We start from the raw sequence: 18,007 nt of genomic DNA, 5'->3' as shown, positions 1-18,007 counted from the left end.
AATATTTGTTTATGGTCCATACACTGTGTTCAGAACGGTGAAGCAGTGTCCTCCAACCTGTCCTTCATCACGTCCCTCTGCATTCTGCTTGTCTTCTCTCACAGGAGGACACAGATCACAACTACTACACATCCAAAACGTGGGGGCCGTCCGAGGCGATGAGCAAAGACCTGTGGGTGGACGTGGACCACATGGACAAGGAGAAAGTGAAGATCCACGGCATCCTGTCCAACACGCACAGACAGGCGGCGGTAAGTGGACAAACAGGAGAGTTACTCAGTGCTGAACTAAGAGTTGAGTATTTGTATTGTGAACTTTGCGAACATTGTCTCTTAAGAACAATACCGTCTGTCTCAGGCACTGAAAAATTCAACATATTCAAAGAGATGTTTTTAAAAATGTCCAACTTTGCATATCAAATTACTTTATTATGCTATTTACCTTGTATGGCAGTGATTATTGCCTGTTATTGTTCCCCAAGCACATTTAAAACTCAAATTCAACTTTCTGTCTTCAGCCTTTTATTGTCTTACTCCAAGGCCCAATAAGAATTCACAAAAGAGAAACATTGGAAAACGATTTGCGATTGGAAGTTAAAGTTATTGTCCACCTCTGTGTGGATGTTATCAATGTCCTTCAAATGCACCCTGAACAGAAATCTACAGTCCGGCTTTTATTCGTTTCATTTATTTGTTCCCACACAAAACACATCCTGCTGTTCCCACACAGACACATGCACAAACTCGCACGTGCATCATGACGCCAATCAGATCGGTGATAAGCGACTGGAACTCACGAGCCGCTCGGATCAGTTAGTGACGTGGGCTCCGAGATTAAAAAGACAGATAAAACCAATAACAATAAGAAGAAGAACAACAGTTTAAAAGCCTCTGTGCTGCAGTGAAGTTTAAAATCTGTCCTCAGCACAAGCAGGTGAGCCATGTGAGGTGAATACTGATGAAGACACATGAGGCAGCAGCACTGGGCTGATGGAGGAGACAGGCAGCAGGGCACTTACAGGCTCTGGAGGAACAATAGCTGGCGAGGAAATGGAATGGAGTCCCACATTGTGCATTCTGCTCCTCCACCTCCAGTCGTGTCATGATGGATCAACCCAGCGACTCCAGCCAAGCTTTTCTTTTTAACCACAGAGCGTCCCGGCCAAGAGGAGAAGCATCTCTTCCAAATAGCTCAGGAGGAATGTGGGAGGTTTCTCTGACTCACGGCTTAATCAATAAGTGAATTTCTCAATTCAATGACCAGCCAAAGTCAGAGTCAGTGGGAGGTTTATGGAAAATAGTGCAAGAAGAAGAAGAAGTTGAAAACCAATCTGTGCTGAGATTCACCCACCGTGTCAGCAGACCAGCGCTTTAAACAAATAGTTTATTATTGCGGCGGTTAGAGTCCTGAGAAAGTGCTTACACCCTCCTGGAGGAAGTCTCTGGACTCCTCCCTGGCTCTGCCCGAGCTCTGGCCCCCGGCACCGAGGGAAATTGGCCAGCGGGGTTGTAAAACAAAACACAGCTTCAGAGGTCAGCCTCATCACAGGCCTCTGCCAAAGTGAGAGCTCCGGATTGGCTCGACAGTCGGGGAGATTCACTGCGGTTTGCCACAGGATTACTCCCCTCGGCGTAATCCAGGATGAATTATAATGGCTCCCAGTTTACTGTGGACTGTCTGTCTCCGTGCCGTCTTCTGGCAGCGGAGACGATTCAGTCCAGGGATAAAATGAATGAAGACATAAGTCATCGATTGTGGGAATGTGCATGAACAGATTGTTGTCAGAGTCATGTTTTATAATAACGTGGTGTCTAACAATCCATTTCATCATGTGTTAAATCTCATAATCATATTAGTCAAGAAGATCATATATGAAAAGTTTTGAATGATACTAAATAATCCTCATTTTCACTGAACGGGACTAAAACCTTGATCATCCTGCAGGTCACGTACTTACTGGTGCTTCTATGCTAAATTCTGTGCAGGCAGACATGTTCCACAGATTTGCGAAAATTAGAAAAGTTAAAAAAGAATAATCTTGTGTGTCACTTAACAAGAAGCATGACGAGGTATAAATGTGTCGCAATATCTCTCTTAAATTTTGACTCGTCATGTCCGAAAATATATAAATGTGTCTCGACGTCTCATTTATCCTTTAGTTGTAGCACCATCATCAATAAATGAAAACAACTATTAAGACATATCACATAACTTCAACTTAGTATTTCATCTTCAAAGAGTTGTAGTTTCTGTTTGAATTCTTAAAGTTTCATCAATTGTTACCTCACCTGAGCAGAAACTTACTCCCATTAAATAGAAATGTACCGTTTATATGCAAATATGTATTTAGGTAAAGAAACTTGACTCAACATGAATCAAGATAAGATCATTTACATAGTTTTTACATTTCAGTTGCAACAGAAACTTTACACTGAAAACTGAATATGTTTAGTTGAATATATGCATTTGAATATATATTTTTTTACAAGATGTCCTTGGAATATAAGATATAATTGCTGATTATTCTCAACAGCATGTTCCAGTGCTCTGCATCTTAAATGCTTGCAAAGTAAATCTCCTGTGGACGATAAGAATAAAAGCTAAAGGGAGAAAGTTTAAAACGTTTTCCATCTTATCTAAATCCTCTTGAGTGTTTTGTTTAGTTTTGTTGTGAGGAGGAGAAGTGTCTCTCCTCTTGTCCTCCTCTCTGCTCCGTCCTTCTGACCGGGGACATCTGTCTCTTCTCCCCTCACAGAGAGTCAATCTGTCCTTCGATTTCCCTTTTTATGGACATTTCCTGCGTGAAATCACCGTGGCCACTGGTGGTAAGTGAACACTGTTCTTTGGACTCCGCCGTCTCAATAGTAGTTATTAGTGTTATTATTGGATATACAGTATGTGCTTGGCATATTAGACACAGACGGGTTTTATTGCTGCAGGGTTTCAGGGGGGGGGGGGGGGGGGGGGAGGGGAGTTATAAAATGAGTCTGGAGTGCAGGGGCATATATGAAATGGAGAAGAAAGTGTGTGTGGTGCACATATTTGTGTGTGTACCTGTGAGTGTGTTGCGTGGCCGCTGTACAAAGAGATCTCGCCACTGAATACCAAACAGGACCAAGCAATGATTAATTTCTTCAGATGTTGTTCCTGGGAAACTGAATCACGAGACTCTGGGTTGAAAAAGCCTCGTCTGGCACAAACCACAGAAACAAAACCACCGGCACCTCGCTGCCAGCAGAACCTTCAGCCCGATACCAGATCATTTACAGCTCTCACCTCCACGGCACAGTCTGCTAGACGCTGGGAAGTTTAGAAAAAACAAACCACTCCCAGAGAACTCAGCAGCTTCACACAAGAATTAGCTGGAGGTTAGAAACCAGTCCGACGAGGGTTTGGACTGGAAACCACCGTCCCTCTGCCAAGTGGTCTCGCACACTCCCTGATAGACACGGATAAGAGGGCGGGGGTATCGGAGGATGTGTGTGTGTGTGTGTTTGTGTGTGTGTGTGTGCGGGTTAGACATGTGACTCAGCAGACGTGTCGGCCAGAGTGTGCAAAGCAATTTTCCACTTGAGTCTTGACAGCGAGACCACAACACCACCAACCGGCCATTATCACATCAGAGACTCAAGCTCTGCTCTTTCCCAGCTACTTCAGAGATGTGTTTAAACTGCCACTGGAATAATAAGGAGTCTCTTATCGTCATTATGATCACCGTCTCATTTTCCGTCTTCATCCTCCATTACCGGGCGAAGATGAGTCGGCTTCAGAGTCGATATGGAGGAAGAGGACGGGGGGAGATAGTGTGAATTTGCATTCCTCCAGACAGAGATGGAGGGGCAAGGCCGGGCCGAGGAAGAGGAGGAAGAGGAGGAGGAGGAGACAGATATCTGCGTCTTGCAGGCCTCTGGGGCTTTGCCTCCGAGACGCCGTCCCTCCCACCCCTCCATTTCAGGGACTATCACAAGCAGCTCCTCCTCCTTCTCCCCCCCCCTCCACTGTGCCATCTTTCCTCTCCACTTAAATTGCTGTCAGCGAGTCACTGTTTTCACTTCAGCAGATATTTCTCTTTTTACTACCTACACTGAAACTCTGCAGGAGGAGATAATTTCTTAACGGAGTGTGCGAGTTATAATTACATTTATTTATTTATTTTTATCCGGAGCCACAGTTCGTTTCGGAGCAGTGAAGCAGCCGAGACTCAAACTCATTAACGATGGGGTTGGAACGCAGCCATGTCAAACATAAGAAGTTGAAGTCTCATGGTTTGTACAAACTGTAAATCTGCTCGTCTACACCGTCACTGGTCAATTTTTCAGATTTCTGTGAATTCTTGAACCAACTGACGTGTATTAGAAGCAGGTAGAAACTGTCTTTCTCCTTTTATACGATAACAGACATTAAAAGACTCAATTTAGGCAAAATGTGTTGATAAGATGAAGGAATTAGCATTTAGACAGTTACTTCTCCAAGTAAGTAAGTCGATCCATGTTGAAAATAATCATTAAATGCAGCCCTGCTCCTGTTGTAGTGTTAAAAACGGCCGTGTGGCAGACATCAGGGCCTGAACACTACAAACACATCACTTTACAAAGTCGGTTCAATAGGCGTCAGCTGCTTAGAAGCTCCGACGAAAAATAAAGAGACAGAAAACATTAAAACTTCTCCAGGAATGTGCTGAGAGTAAATGGGAGAACAAAGGGAATGTTCTGTAAAAGTGTGGACGGCCCATTACAGCAGTAACTGAGATTTCCTGAGTTGTCAGTGACTGTAAATGCACCGCGGGTCGCCCGGTGAGTCTGGTTCACGCCGAACAATGTGTGAAGGTCTCGGCTCGTGATGAAATATGATCGGACCCCCGCCAGCTGTGCAGCCGGCCGTCCAGCTGTGGTATTCAGTTTACACAGCCGGCTGTCACACTTAACAGCCCCAGCATCAACAAACTGTCCATGTTTATCAGATCATGTTCAAAATGGTTTCTCAGGAAATGTTTGGGCAGAAGAAGTAAGATACCGAACACAGAGATGAAGCAGAAATGTAGACGAGCAGAAGAAAGGAAATGGGGTCAGACTCCTCATTCCCATTTGAAAACTGTCTTTATCTCTGTTTATTGTGGCTCTTTATGGTGAAATATAACAGTTTTTCCACTTTTCCACTATTTTATTGAAACCACCAGAGAAAAGAACATCACTCTTTGGTTAAAGTGCTCGTAGCTCAGAGAAATGTGCGACCTGTGACAGGCAGCTAAGAAATTAGAAGTTTCTTACTGAGTTTAAAATACAACAACACCTGAAACTTCTCTGAGGATATTGGACCAGTTTCAGAACATCTATATGAAAAATACTAAACATTCTTTCCTATAATATCCAGCTGAAGCATAATATACTTTCTTAGGAATGTGTTAGCCTCTCGCTGCCCTTGATTCGATTTGAGGAAAGATCTTCACGGTTAAAGGTCATTTGTTCACTTCTTTATAATGTAGCTAAAACCTCAATCTCTCCTTAACCAATGTTTCTGTTGCATAACCCAAACCACACACAGACTCAGACGTGTTTGTGGGGATCAAACTGCAGAGTCTCTCCAGGGTCAAAGAGCCGCCCATCACCCGACCACCAGCTCTCGACAAGTTGTGTGTGTTATGAAAAACTGCACACGATTTGGTCGTCCATGAACATAATCCAAGCAATTCGATTTCCCCCCAGAATGTGTTTGTAGTTTGTGAGCATAATTTGTAGGAGACAGAGTTGTGACTCATAGACATGAGGTGAGAGCCATTTCCATAGGATGAGTTGATTAGATCTTTGAGTTATTGAATAGACACTCATCAGTGTATCTTAAATGACAGACACCATCTTTAAGAAAGTTTTATTGTACATGTACTTTGACTTATTCGTTTGGTCCCATCCACTAACCTGGAGGAGGTGTGGTTCCTGGCTCCTTATGCAGACACTCTGGCTTCATTACGGGGCGCCATCATGTCGTCCATCTTTACACACGGTCTATGTTAAAAGACCAAATAAAACATGGCTGTGTGTGTTTGTGTAAATCCAGCCGGGCTCCTCCCGAACCTCAGAACATCTGCGATAAACAGAAAATATCCTGTAAATCAAACACAACTCAGCACGAAGGAACAAAGAGCGGAATCCAAACACAACGTCCAATAAACCGGAGCTTAGGTCGAGTGGGACTGTTAATTCCCTCTCGTGTTTTTCTTGGACGAGCCGGGCCCTGCACTTTGGACCTCAGCACATGTAAACACGGCCCGTGAGAGAAAGAATGGTCCGACTCATCCCACCATCATGAGGACTCTTTCTCTTTCTCTACCTCAAACTCGTCTCCATTATGTCGTCTCTTTTGTCTTTGTCCTCTCTCCTTGAACATCTGTTTCCCCCCCCAGTGTTCTCCCGCTCTTCTTCCGTCCACTGTCCCTCCACTGTATTTGAATGAATCACCTCTGTGTTGAGCACAATAATGAATGAACAGCCTCTCCACCGAGCAGCCCCGGGGCTCTCACCTCTTTAGTGTATTGAGCGGCTGCGTAATTTTTACTTTTACTTTACTTTACTTTACTTTTACTTTAGACCGTTGGATAAGTCGCGTTGTGTTTGCAGGAGATTGCCGATGGAGAGCAGGGGCATTGTGAGCGTGTCCAGACAATTGTGTGTGTGTGTTTGTGTGCGTGTGTGTGTGTCGATGGGACAGGAGATAAAGACGGTGAAAGTGAAAGGAAACAACTGACGTGGGCGAAACAAAGAGAAAGCAATTGAGAGATAAAACTGTGCCGGAGCGAACGCTGGATAAATATGAGATGAGGCTGATTGGGGGGGAAGTCGTTTGTGTCGCCGCACAATCGGATAAAGGATTTGAAAGTGATGTCGCGGCATCATCAGACCGTGAAGTCACCACCAGTGTGTGTGTGTGTGTCCTGAATTCAGTGTGTGTAGACTCATCAATCCTGCCTCTTTGTGGGTTCAATCTTCTTTACATTCATGCACCATAATGCAACACAGGGAATCAGCTTCTATCTGATGTGAAGTGGCTCCTGAACTGCCCATTAAATCCTGAGTGTTCCCCTGATGGAGGACATTTCTGTGTGATTAAAAACATAATCACAGAGCGAATGGTGGAAGTTGTCATCTTAGCAATATGCAGATGTCACCTTGTACTTACAAATTATGTTATTTCAAAAAATATATATTTTCCTCACAGAAACACTGAACCAGTTCACCGATAACTAAAGTAAAAGTAGAGAGAGAGTCATGTTCACACAACCAGAACGTTTTAATTAACAGTAACTTACTAGATCTTTCCTACACTGATGCCCAACATATGAGGCCCGTGCACTTTTTCCATAATTGGAGCTTGAGCCTCTTTCAACCAAAAAGCATTCAGCCCTGGAAAAAGGAATTTAAGTATAATTTTTTTTCCAGCAGCGTTTTTACGATCTTTGGAAGGGATAACTGGGCGTAACCATGGTAACCCCACTCATTCAGCCCTCTGGCTCTTTGTCCTCTTCCTCATTCCCTCCTCATCCAGGTAGAGCTCTCTACTCTGAGGTCTGCACACAGCTGAATAGAACCACCTTTTCACCCGCTCCCTCTGTGTGTATGTGTGTGTGTGTGAGAGTGTGTGAGCTCCATATAGAGGTAATTCTGAGAAGGGAGGTCTTTGAGGGAAGATTGATTCCCCTCATGCGTTGCCCTGCTCCTAGTTTCAGAAGTGATAGATGTGTTTTTATAGCCGGCCCACTGTATGAGGAGACTCGGTGAATGGTGACATGAAATGGGGATTTATGGGTCTGGCCTCAATGTTTCTGAAAAAATCCTCTTTTCTTTCTCAGCAGAGTTTTATTTTTCATTCCTTTATGCCTCAGAAAGCTTCATATATTATGTTTGTCTTGAACTGATCTTTTAACACACAAGAAATATGTTTCTCTGATTTCTATTGCACCTACACGGATGAGAGGATGAATATGAAGTAAATATGAAGCAGCCGCCAGTTAGTTTAATTAGCATTTAGACCCGGATATGCAAATATAAATACAAATGTACGTGTTTTATCATCCATAGATCATTTACACCTTAATACCTTTATCAATCTATCCATGATTAAATATTATGCATGTATGCTAAAAGGATTCCTACTCTCACATTTAAAAAATGACAGTTTGTAGCTGCATCGTGTATTTGTGGATCGGCTACACGATTTTAATCAGTTTTAAATTTTTTAAACCATCTTGTCTCTCATCATAAAAATCCTACATTCTCACAACTTTCAATAATACTTGTTTGTTGCAAGAAGAAGAATAAATGTTTTTCAAAAGGTAAATATCATCAAAGAGACGATATTCACTTAAATGAGTTTAAGAATAAAACAGGATGAAGCCTCGTGCTCAGGAGTGAGGGAATAAAAAGAAACTCTGAATACCTTGAATTAATCTTCAAACAGCAGCTGACTCTGCTGAACTTTGTTGTCAGCGGGGAAATTAAGACGCTGCTGGATCCTGTTATCATCGGAGCCCGGTTCTCGATGCAGAGACGGTTCCCTCGTGTTGAACGTCGAGCGTTCACCACCAGTTTCCCTCGAGTCCATCAATAACCACGGCTACAGGCGGCTAAATGATCCAACTCTAGTTTGTGTTGACGGAGCACTTCCATCTCAGCGTAGACATTTATTAGTGGCTCGCTCGAGAGACGCATAAATTGTAAGAGTTAACATGATCTGTTTTTCCTTGTCGTGAGGATTATTCACTCCTATTTACACCTGTGATGGATGATGATGAGTAGAAACACACAAGAGGGGTAAAGGAGGACACAGGTAGACGCAGAGCAGGAGCAGGTCGCTGTTCTAACCCCATGAGGATATTTAACTGGTCGCTTGCTTTACAAAGCCCCTCAGATTTGTCCCTTCTGTGTCTGATGGACGATAGTAGTGCAGATTAATCTGTGCTGCTGTGTCTGAGGCCGCCTGCAGCACGAGGCCCGACACGGAGAGAGAAGCGATTGTTGTGGGTTAATGAGTTTTTAACTTTTGCCGGACCGGAGGGCTTGTTGTCCTCCTGAAGGAAAGTGTATCAGATAACAGGTTTATTGTCGGAGGAGAGGCGGTAATAGAGGAGGGGAAGATGGATGTTTGTTTTTATGAGTTGCCCAAAAGGGTGAATCCATCTGAAAACCCTCCATCAAGGCATGTACAGCACTAAAAGTGATGCATAGCACATTATATATCGGTGTTTCAAGAGTTTAGGAGCATCTACCTGAAACTCTGAAGAGTAAAGAAAGTTACATGTTGTGTTCCCCCCCCCCCTGCAGGTTTCATCTACACGGGTGACGTGGTCCATCGTATGCTGACGGCCACTCAGTACATCGCTCCCCTCATGGCCAACTTCGACCCGAGCGTCTCCAGGAACTCCACCGTCATCTACTTTGACAACGGTAACAGCGCTTTTTCATTCTTTTACATCATATGATACATCATCCACAAGATAGAATTATAATAATAATAAACTAATAATAGATAGATAAGATAACTGCAGGTTGGCAACGCACCATGATGTCACCTGTTGGTTTGTGAGCTGCTGCTTTGAAGCCTCGAGTTTGGCATCTTGGATTTTTGAAACCAGATGTAGCCATATTTGGAGGAGCAGGGGGTGGAGCCTGACTGCGAGCTCAAGGACACTGCACGCATTGGATGGTACAAACTGTCAATCACATGCTATCCACGCCCAAATGTGCCTTGTCGTCTATTTCGCTCAACGGGACCAGAATTTACTAAGTGAACATCAGTCTGTATTGAAGAAGATTTGATCTGGTGATTAAGCTCTTAAGGAGTCGCCCCCTGCTGGTCAATCGAGAGAATACAGGTTTCAGGCACTTCCGCATTGGCTGCACCCGGTGTCTTAATCAATTGATAAACAGTCTATGTCCACAAAATAGATTTTTTAGTTTGTCCCTAATAGGCTGACGTGAATCACGCTGTCCACTCTCTGTCTGTGTGTTTGACTCTTTGTTGTATTTTGCATCACTTTCCTCAAATCTGCTGAGATTGTCAACACACACTTTTTGGATCAACAAACCATGAACCTGATTAGCTTGTCTCCACACCCGCATGGCTCGAGGCTGTAGAACTCCAAAGTGCAGCGCTGCTGGTGCTATCTGCTGTGTTTCAGAAACTGAAGCGAAGTAATCAGCACCCTGAGGTGGCTGTCGGGGGGGCAGGTGTTCGCTCTCGACAGATCCTGCTTTCGCTTCTCAAGCAAGATGCACACAGACTTTCTGAGGAGAAGAAAACGTGATGTCACTGCAATAAATTAAACTAGTTTCATTAAAAATACATTTAAAGTCTTACAATATACTCTGACAACAATAATAAATTGCATTATGACAATTTGAATCCACGCCTCTGCTCAAAACTCTTGGGTGACTAACTGATGCAGAATCTCACAAAAAAACTATATTATAAGTTAAAAAAAATGTAAAACCCTTTAACCCACTAAGAATTTCTTAAATAATTGTTTTCAGAAACTTAATCAGATAAAAACGAGAAACAATATTGCAAAATGAGATCAAAATCAAAATTGAGGAACTCAAGTTCACATAAATTGATGATAGTGTAATGAAGACAGTTGAATTATTTGAATAGTTAATAGCAAAAACTTAATATATTTATTGTTCTGACTCATGAGATGTCTTCAGATGTTCATTTGCAAAAGAGGAGATATTTGTCATATCTTGATTTATACGCCTCCCTCTGAGACTCTGTAACTTCACTCTGAACCGTAGTTACCCCCCCCCCCACACACATACACACCCTGCGTACTTTCCCTCATAGTGATGGTTGTTATCCATCAAGTCAGTCGTCGCCTCCTAATCGCTCGGCCGCAGACTGACGGACCGACTGCGTGACCTTCTGCAGTCGAGCTCATCAGAGGTCAACAGAACTGGCAGCCGATCGATTGTGGGCCGAGGCCCCGCTCCTCATCGCCCTGTCCATCAGTCAGCGTCCTTCCAATACAGTGCAAGAGCTGGATGGTTGGTTCTGTTATGAGAGAGTCAGTACCGCTCTTCATCAGTTTGATTAGGCTTTCAGAACCCAGACGTCTTGTTTGCTCACTTGACACAAACAGGGAGGTGGGAGACGTGTGACAGTGTGAAGCTTTGTTGTCTGACACTTCATTTCCACTAAAACTGAACGTCGTCGTCTTTTGATAATTAGAATCTGCAAAATAAAGAACGTGTGATACCATCCTGACGTTTGATAAGTTAGTGAAGTGTTCCGACACCCGACAGACTGTGAACCTGACTGGTGACACCGGTGGGATCTCGTGACGGTGCTGTGGTAAAAATACCGTTTTGAGATTTCAACACAACTGTAACTTCTTTTCATAGAGACACTATCCACTGATGAATTCCACACGCTTGGATTTAAAAACACTCTCAGCTGCTCCAGTTGTAGATGGGATGGGTTTTATAACATAAAGAAAAGTAAAATGTTACTTATTACAGTCTGATTTAATATGGTGAAAGCTTCCATTAAACATGTTTCACTGGAGACACTTTGACACGTCACAGCAGGAACCATTTAGCTTCTTTGATTTCTCTGTCGGACTCCATTTACACTTCAAACCTCAATGTAAACTTTATTTATGATGGGACGAAATAAATGGTAGAGCTGGTGTAATAGAGCAGGTTTGTTTTGTTTGTTTTTAGCTCAGTGGAATTAGAAACAAGGCCAGTGTGTGCTCTCCCACCCCCACGCCTCCTCACACACTGTATTTTTAGTGTGGAAGCCCCAGATAGCTCTGCGGCCTCCCCTCCTGAACTCAATGCATTTTTAACAGACTTCTACCAGTCTCACCATCTGCTGACTGGGTGAACACACTTTACCATGAGTGAGCAGCAGTTTAACGCTCTGTTCTCTCAGTGGTTCTCACTGTCTTCAGTCTTTTTCCTCCATTGCCCATCATAACATGCAAAATGGAGCGTCCTGTCCAAGTTGCACTCATATTAGGTATTTCATATCAGTGCTGGATCAGACCCTAACTCGATTTAACCTCCTCCTTTAACACATGAAACATGCACATCCAGAGCCAGAGCCCCTTTTCACGCACCACATGTGATTTATTATGGTTTTCCTGTGCAAGCGAACGCCTGCTCTCTCCAAATTAGTCCCGTCTTTACTTTGGATGGAAGAGCTCTGGCTGTGTGACGGAAAAATTGATCAGTTGTGTTAACAAACCTTTATTGTCCTGGAGCGCAGCCAAAACGTCTGACTCTGAGGGGGGGGGGGGGGGGGGGGGGCTCCACGTCGATAGGGTCTCCACAGTTAATCAGGGTAATGTTAAGAGTCATGTGAGGCCTGATGTCTGGAGGTAGAGACGGAGGCTGCGTGAGTCTGGTACTAATTTAGTTTGTCCCCCAAAAATAAGGCGACACGTGATGATGATTTGACTTGATGTGGTCAAGCTGGATTCAATATTATGGAGGTTTCAGTTGTTTTCCAGTAAGTTACTCGTTAATTGGTGAGTTATAGGAATAAGAAGTGTGACAATAGCTTTCGATACAGACCGTGTTCTCCTCTGATCTGTTTGTTTTTGTGCTTCTGGTCGTAGGTACTGCTCTGGTGGTGCAGTGGGATCACGTTCACCTGCAGGACAACTACCACCTGGGGAGCTTCACCTTCCAGGCCACGCTGCACAACACCGGCAGGATCGTGTTTGCATACAAAGAGGTCAGGACTCATTCTATTCGTTTACTTCCACTGAAAAACGATATGTTTCTCCACTTTCGTTTCATTTCAACAAATGTTTACATTTACTATATAATCCTGGAGGAATAAAAGTATTTTACAGCAAACTTAAATTCATCAAACGCCTACATTACAGTCAACAGAGTTTGAAAGTGACATTATTAAAACCAGCTTCGTGCATCAGGATGAAATATGACTCACTTTCACCCAGCTTTAACAATCAGTTCAGTTTCTCTCTCTTAAAAGTATCTTTGTAATTTCTAACATTGACGATGGCCCGATGTCTCAACGATGGGAAATATTGGGGGCCACATTTTCACTAATTGTCTTTCTGGTTGTTATACAGACAAAATAATGGGTTTTGTGATGAAAGTGATGAATCCTCTGTGCCGTCAGACTGGTCTCTTTCCATTTGTCGGCCTGTTCTAGACACATTGTGTTCTCGGTAATGGATTTTGCCTCTCTCTCATTTCAGATCCCCATCGAGGTGGCAACGATCAGCTCCGTCAATCACCCGGTGAAGGTGGGCCTGTCCGACGCCTTCGTGGTCGTCCACAAGATCCAACAGATCCCCAGTGAGTCTCAGACACACGGCTCTTTAGCTTCTACCACTGAATGTTTCACAAGAACAAATTCTTAATTGGATCTTTATGTTACTTTGAGTTAAGTCACGTTAAATTAGCAATTTTGCATTAAGAACTCATCCATTCAGTTTTATAGTCAATGATCGAAAGGCTCCCAAGTCATTAAGGTAACTGCCTCCATCGTGTTTTTATTTACTTTAAACTGTCTCTAGCTCTGAGTTCAGCTTCATCTTCTTTGCTTTATTTCCGATTGACCCCCCCCCCCCCCCCCCCCCCCCACAGCAGGCAGTGGGCAGAGCTGTGGGCTCAGCCTCCGATCTGCCTCCCCTATTTACTTTTGACTTACTAAAATTCTGGCCCATTAATGTAACAGCAAATGGGAGCAGAGGAGAAAACACTTCAAACCTTTCTTTTTTTTCCACACTTAGACTCTCCATCTTTCATGGGCTCCGATTTCGAAGCCCTCCACAATAACGAGATGTCAAATATGATTAATTCAGTAATTTAAAGCTGTTTTGGTCGTGAGTTTGAAATCTGGATTGCATTTATTTGTCATCTTTAATTACTTAGGCCTTTTTTGTCCTTCATGGCATCGTTATCCTATTTGTAAAAGGATTTCTTGCTTAGTTTGAGTCATTTTTTTCAAGAAAAGAAAACAAATTACTGTGAATAATTTGGAGCGATAGCCGACAGGTAACCTCTTTTTAGAAAGCTGTGGTTGGCACTGAGAGATCCTCGTACCGAACCTGTTTGCCCTGTCCCTCTGCAGACTTCATACACCAAGTAGAGTTTGAAGCCTCGGACACAAAGCGATGAAACTAGCAGCTGCTCGGTCGTGGGCTGACGAAATCCAGATTGAGACTGAGATGTTTTTTTTTTTCAAAATTGCTCTGATGATACATCTGAAAAAGATAAAACTCATTCTACAAAACTTAAACTTAAATACACCTAACAGACAGATGAGAGACAGATCCCATGCTTGGAACACATGACTGTTGTTGTTTTGACGCTCTCCCTGGCACCAAGCGTCAAGCAAACTCACTGTCAAGTGTCGATACAACACATATGTGTGAATCCAACATTTCCACACATACATGCACACTACTGTGGTGCACTGAAACACAAACAGCTCGACAGAACTGATGCATCTCCTCGTGATTGCCCGAATCGTGATCGGACCGTCCCTGTGTGAAGGAGGGGTGAAGAGAAACTCCTGCAACATGTGAAACTAAACCACGCTTTGCTTTCTCGCCGTACAACCAGCAGGAGATATTTTCAAATTGAACAGATTTGTGTCTAAGTCTGAAAAGGGCAACGTCTGCATAATGTGCCTCAGTCCAAAGGTCTAGATGTGTTGCTGGTTGTGCAGCAGGAGCCTGTGGAGGAAGTAAAGGATGCTGCAAGTTAGATCAGAGTTTTTTCATAATGATCATCATGATATTGAGGCAAAAAATAGAGAAGGGCACTTTTTATTCATAGATGGATGGGGAATAACCTTTAGAAAAAAGCAAGAATCAGCAGTTTTCACGGAGAAGGATGACATCGCTGCTCAATTCTCCACAGGAACAACCAGAGGGGTCAGTTTAACAGATGGTTGCAGTCAAAGTTATAGAAATGCAGGGACAGTAGAGATGGTCAGGAGGGGGCGTTTCCTTTAAGGGGAATGTTACTCAGCTTAAGAATATGTTGGAAAGGTAAGTTCACTGATGTCAGAGACAGGAAAGCTATGTCATCATAGACTGACGGGCGACATGACAGCTCCCCGAGCGGAGGGTAAATCACCTCCATCCCCTCCTGGTGGGAAGCTGCAGTAAAGGTCACACTGTCACACTGACGCATTAATCAGCCGGATTGATACAGCGTCTCCACACTGTGATCCCTGCAGACTGTGGCTCCAGATTGTTTTTAAAAAGTGCAAGACGGCGTCACACATATCTGGGATATTTCTACAGGAAGAAGTGGAGGTGTGTTGTCCATATATGGGTTCTACCATGAAAAGTGTTTCATCTACGTGTAACAAGCGTGGCAGCCAGGGGGACATTCGTTTCACCCTTTTTATTAAAAGCTCAAATAAAAGATTTCACATGTCCTCCAGTCAGAGCAGCGCCACAGTCGATTCGGTAAAAGAATAATTCATGTCCGAGGTGTGTAATTATAACAGGTCAGGTACAATCACTGGTGAAGAGACGGGCTTTCATTTATTTTCCCGAGGCTTATTATACTTTATCAGTCACAGGGAGTTATTCCTAAATGGAAACCGAAAAACCACCTTCATCCCTTTTCATATCTTCTCGCCGCTACCTGGAATGATACTCTGGATTCCCAGGAATAAACCAAAGCTGGAGCTGTTAATGATAATCAGAGGAAACATTGTATATTTAATATACTGGAGATTTCAAAGTGCCAAGAGTGTTGAAATGTTTCAAAGTGCTTTCGGATGAGAGGTGAGTGTGAGCCTGCCATTATTCCACCATCACCTCGGCTTCCCGACACGCTGCCACCGATTTCCACGCAGCACTTAGATATGGACGAGTAAGCAATAAAATTGTGATTGAATCATAGAAGCGTTTATGCAACACTGATTTATTGCTGAGGAGAGAGGGGTGTAGGATCTGGCTGACCCTCTTGTGCGTAAACGATGACACACACACTTGCAGATCCTCTCGTGGTTGATAGTATCGGTGGAAGGTGCATGCTACTGGAAATCCTCATTCGCCGTTGTTTACGTTGCAAACTGGTCTTTAATTGATCTTATTCACAGCTTCCTCCCACCTTCCGACCAGAGCTGTTTGCTCACACAGCAGCTCAACAGCCCCAGGCGGAGGAACTGACCTTCCTCTGGCACCCACCGTGTCATTAGGCACCTGATAATCCCCCCCGCTAGAGGCGAGAGGAAGTCGGTCACCAGGGGAGGAGACGAGGGGGGGGAGGAAGGGTGGTCTGTTTCTGAGGTTAGACCGAGGTGGCTCCCATCGTCCGCTTTGATCACTGGTCCTGTGTGAAATCAGACCCGGCAGGTTTGCAGGGGGAACAACATCCGATCGTTTGAGAAGCACAACACTGCAGCCAGCTCGGTCAACACCTCCCAGGCCGGAATCAGGCAAAAGAAAGAGAGCACGGTGTGATGTAACAGGAGTGATATGACATTTTGAAAAATAATATTATTCTCCTCTGTGGCCAGAATATAGAAGGACTGATACCAAAATCCAGCGAATCTGCCTGTGAAACCCAAACTCTTCATTTTTATGCCTCAGCAGTTTCACAGATTAAAGATGCAGGATATAATGCGTTGGAGGTTTTTATTAAACAGCCAGTCTGGGTATATATTCTCAGCTAAGATCTTTACCTTCATATTTAATGGAAAGATGAGAAAGTGTTGTTAATATTCTTGTCAGGGGAGTAAGTTGGAGAATTTCTTAAAACACCAAACTATTCCTTAAACTATTAAACCGTGGGCAAGATTGGTAAATATAGAATTTCAAGGGAATTTTCATTTATTATGCAACTTCTGATTTACTGATTCATGCCTGGAGCTTCTGCCTAGAGAGTCACATCAAAATCAAATTACACTGTGGATCAACCACACGCAGCACTAATCAAATCTGCTCAAATACTATGCACTGGAAGGGTGTATGCACTGATCATGCAGTCTTCTGACAAAGGACATATTTAATTTATTTTCATTTCCCACCGATGATACAGAGGATGCATCGCCAGCAAAAGAGAGCAGCCCATTTTACACTGGGCCCATACGAGGGCCCGGACGCCATAAGAGTCAATGATGTATCTAATCAATCGGCCCCTCTCACTCGCTGTTATAGAGGACTGGGAGGGTATCGCCTTTCAGCAGCGCGTGATTGATATCACCTCCTCGGGGGAAATTGCTTCTGTCCATTGCCAAGTTGTTGGCCGACACCCGGGCACAAAGCGAGGTGGAGAAATAAAGTGCTGCGGTGGCGTCCCTCATGACCCCGTCCTGCCTCCCGCTCACTTCCCTCTCTCTTCAGGGACCACTTGTCCCAGTTTTTATCTCCTTGCTGGAAGATTTGTGACGGTTTGCTCGCTCTCTCTCACTCTGTCTTCTCCCTCTCTCTATCCCAAAACACAGACGTGAGGAGGAGGACGATCTATGAGTACCACCGCGTGGAGCTGACGAAGACGAAGATCACTAATTCTACCGCCGTAGAAATGTGGCCGTTACCCAGTAAGGAGAATTTATTGGAACAGCTTTTGGTGCAGTCATAACACCGTCCACGGCAGAGTGGACTAAGTGTTGCTGGATCAATGAGACTCTGCCAGCGAACGGCGTCTCAGTTGTTTGTTAGTTTGGCTGTTGGGGATCTGACCTGGTTTGCTCTCTCTCTCTCTCTCTCTCTCTCTCTCTCTCTCTCTCCTCTCCAGCCTGTCTCCAGTTCACCAGCTGCAGCTCCTGCATCTCCTCCCAGATCAACTTCAACTGCAGCTGGTGTCATCGCCTCAACAGGTTCGATAAACAGATGCTGTTAATCTCTCTTAACTCCTCATACACCAACACACTCTCTCAACTGGAGTCATTATTAATTTATATATCCTTCAGTTTACAATCATCTGAAACAGAGAAAATAAGGAAATCAGATGTAGTCTGAGAATTTTTGCAGATCAACTAATCAGTCATTTGACTAATTGTTTCAGCAAGA

General features: G+C 43.9%; 1 protein-coding gene across 3 annotated transcripts in view; it reads left to right on the top strand.

Annotated features, from left to right (window-relative positions):
* Positions 1-18,007, top strand: part of plxdc2b (plexin domain containing 2b) — a 73,146-nt gene that overhangs the window by 41,450 nt on the left and 13,689 nt on the right. For all 3 annotated transcript variants that reach the window (XM_053412494.1, XM_053412495.1, XM_053412496.1), the window contains exons 3-9: positions 105-251; positions 2,756-2,825; positions 9,312-9,434; positions 12,611-12,729; positions 13,223-13,322; positions 17,440-17,535; positions 17,733-17,814. In XM_053412494.1, coding sequence (XP_053268469.1) covers positions 105-251; positions 2,756-2,825; positions 9,312-9,434; positions 12,611-12,729; positions 13,223-13,322; positions 17,440-17,535; positions 17,733-17,814 — 737 coding nt within the window. The remainder of the gene's footprint in view (positions 1-104; positions 252-2,755; positions 2,826-9,311; positions 9,435-12,610; positions 12,730-13,222; positions 13,323-17,439; positions 17,536-17,732; positions 17,815-18,007) is intronic.

This window comes from Pleuronectes platessa, chromosome 20, assembly GCF_947347685.1.
Source record: "Pleuronectes platessa chromosome 20, fPlePla1.1, whole genome shotgun sequence".
Lineage (NCBI taxonomy): Eukaryota > Metazoa > Chordata > Actinopteri > Pleuronectiformes > Pleuronectidae > Pleuronectes > Pleuronectes platessa.
Note: the sequence above shows the minus strand (reverse complement) of the source record. Positions and strands in the feature narration are given on the sequence as shown.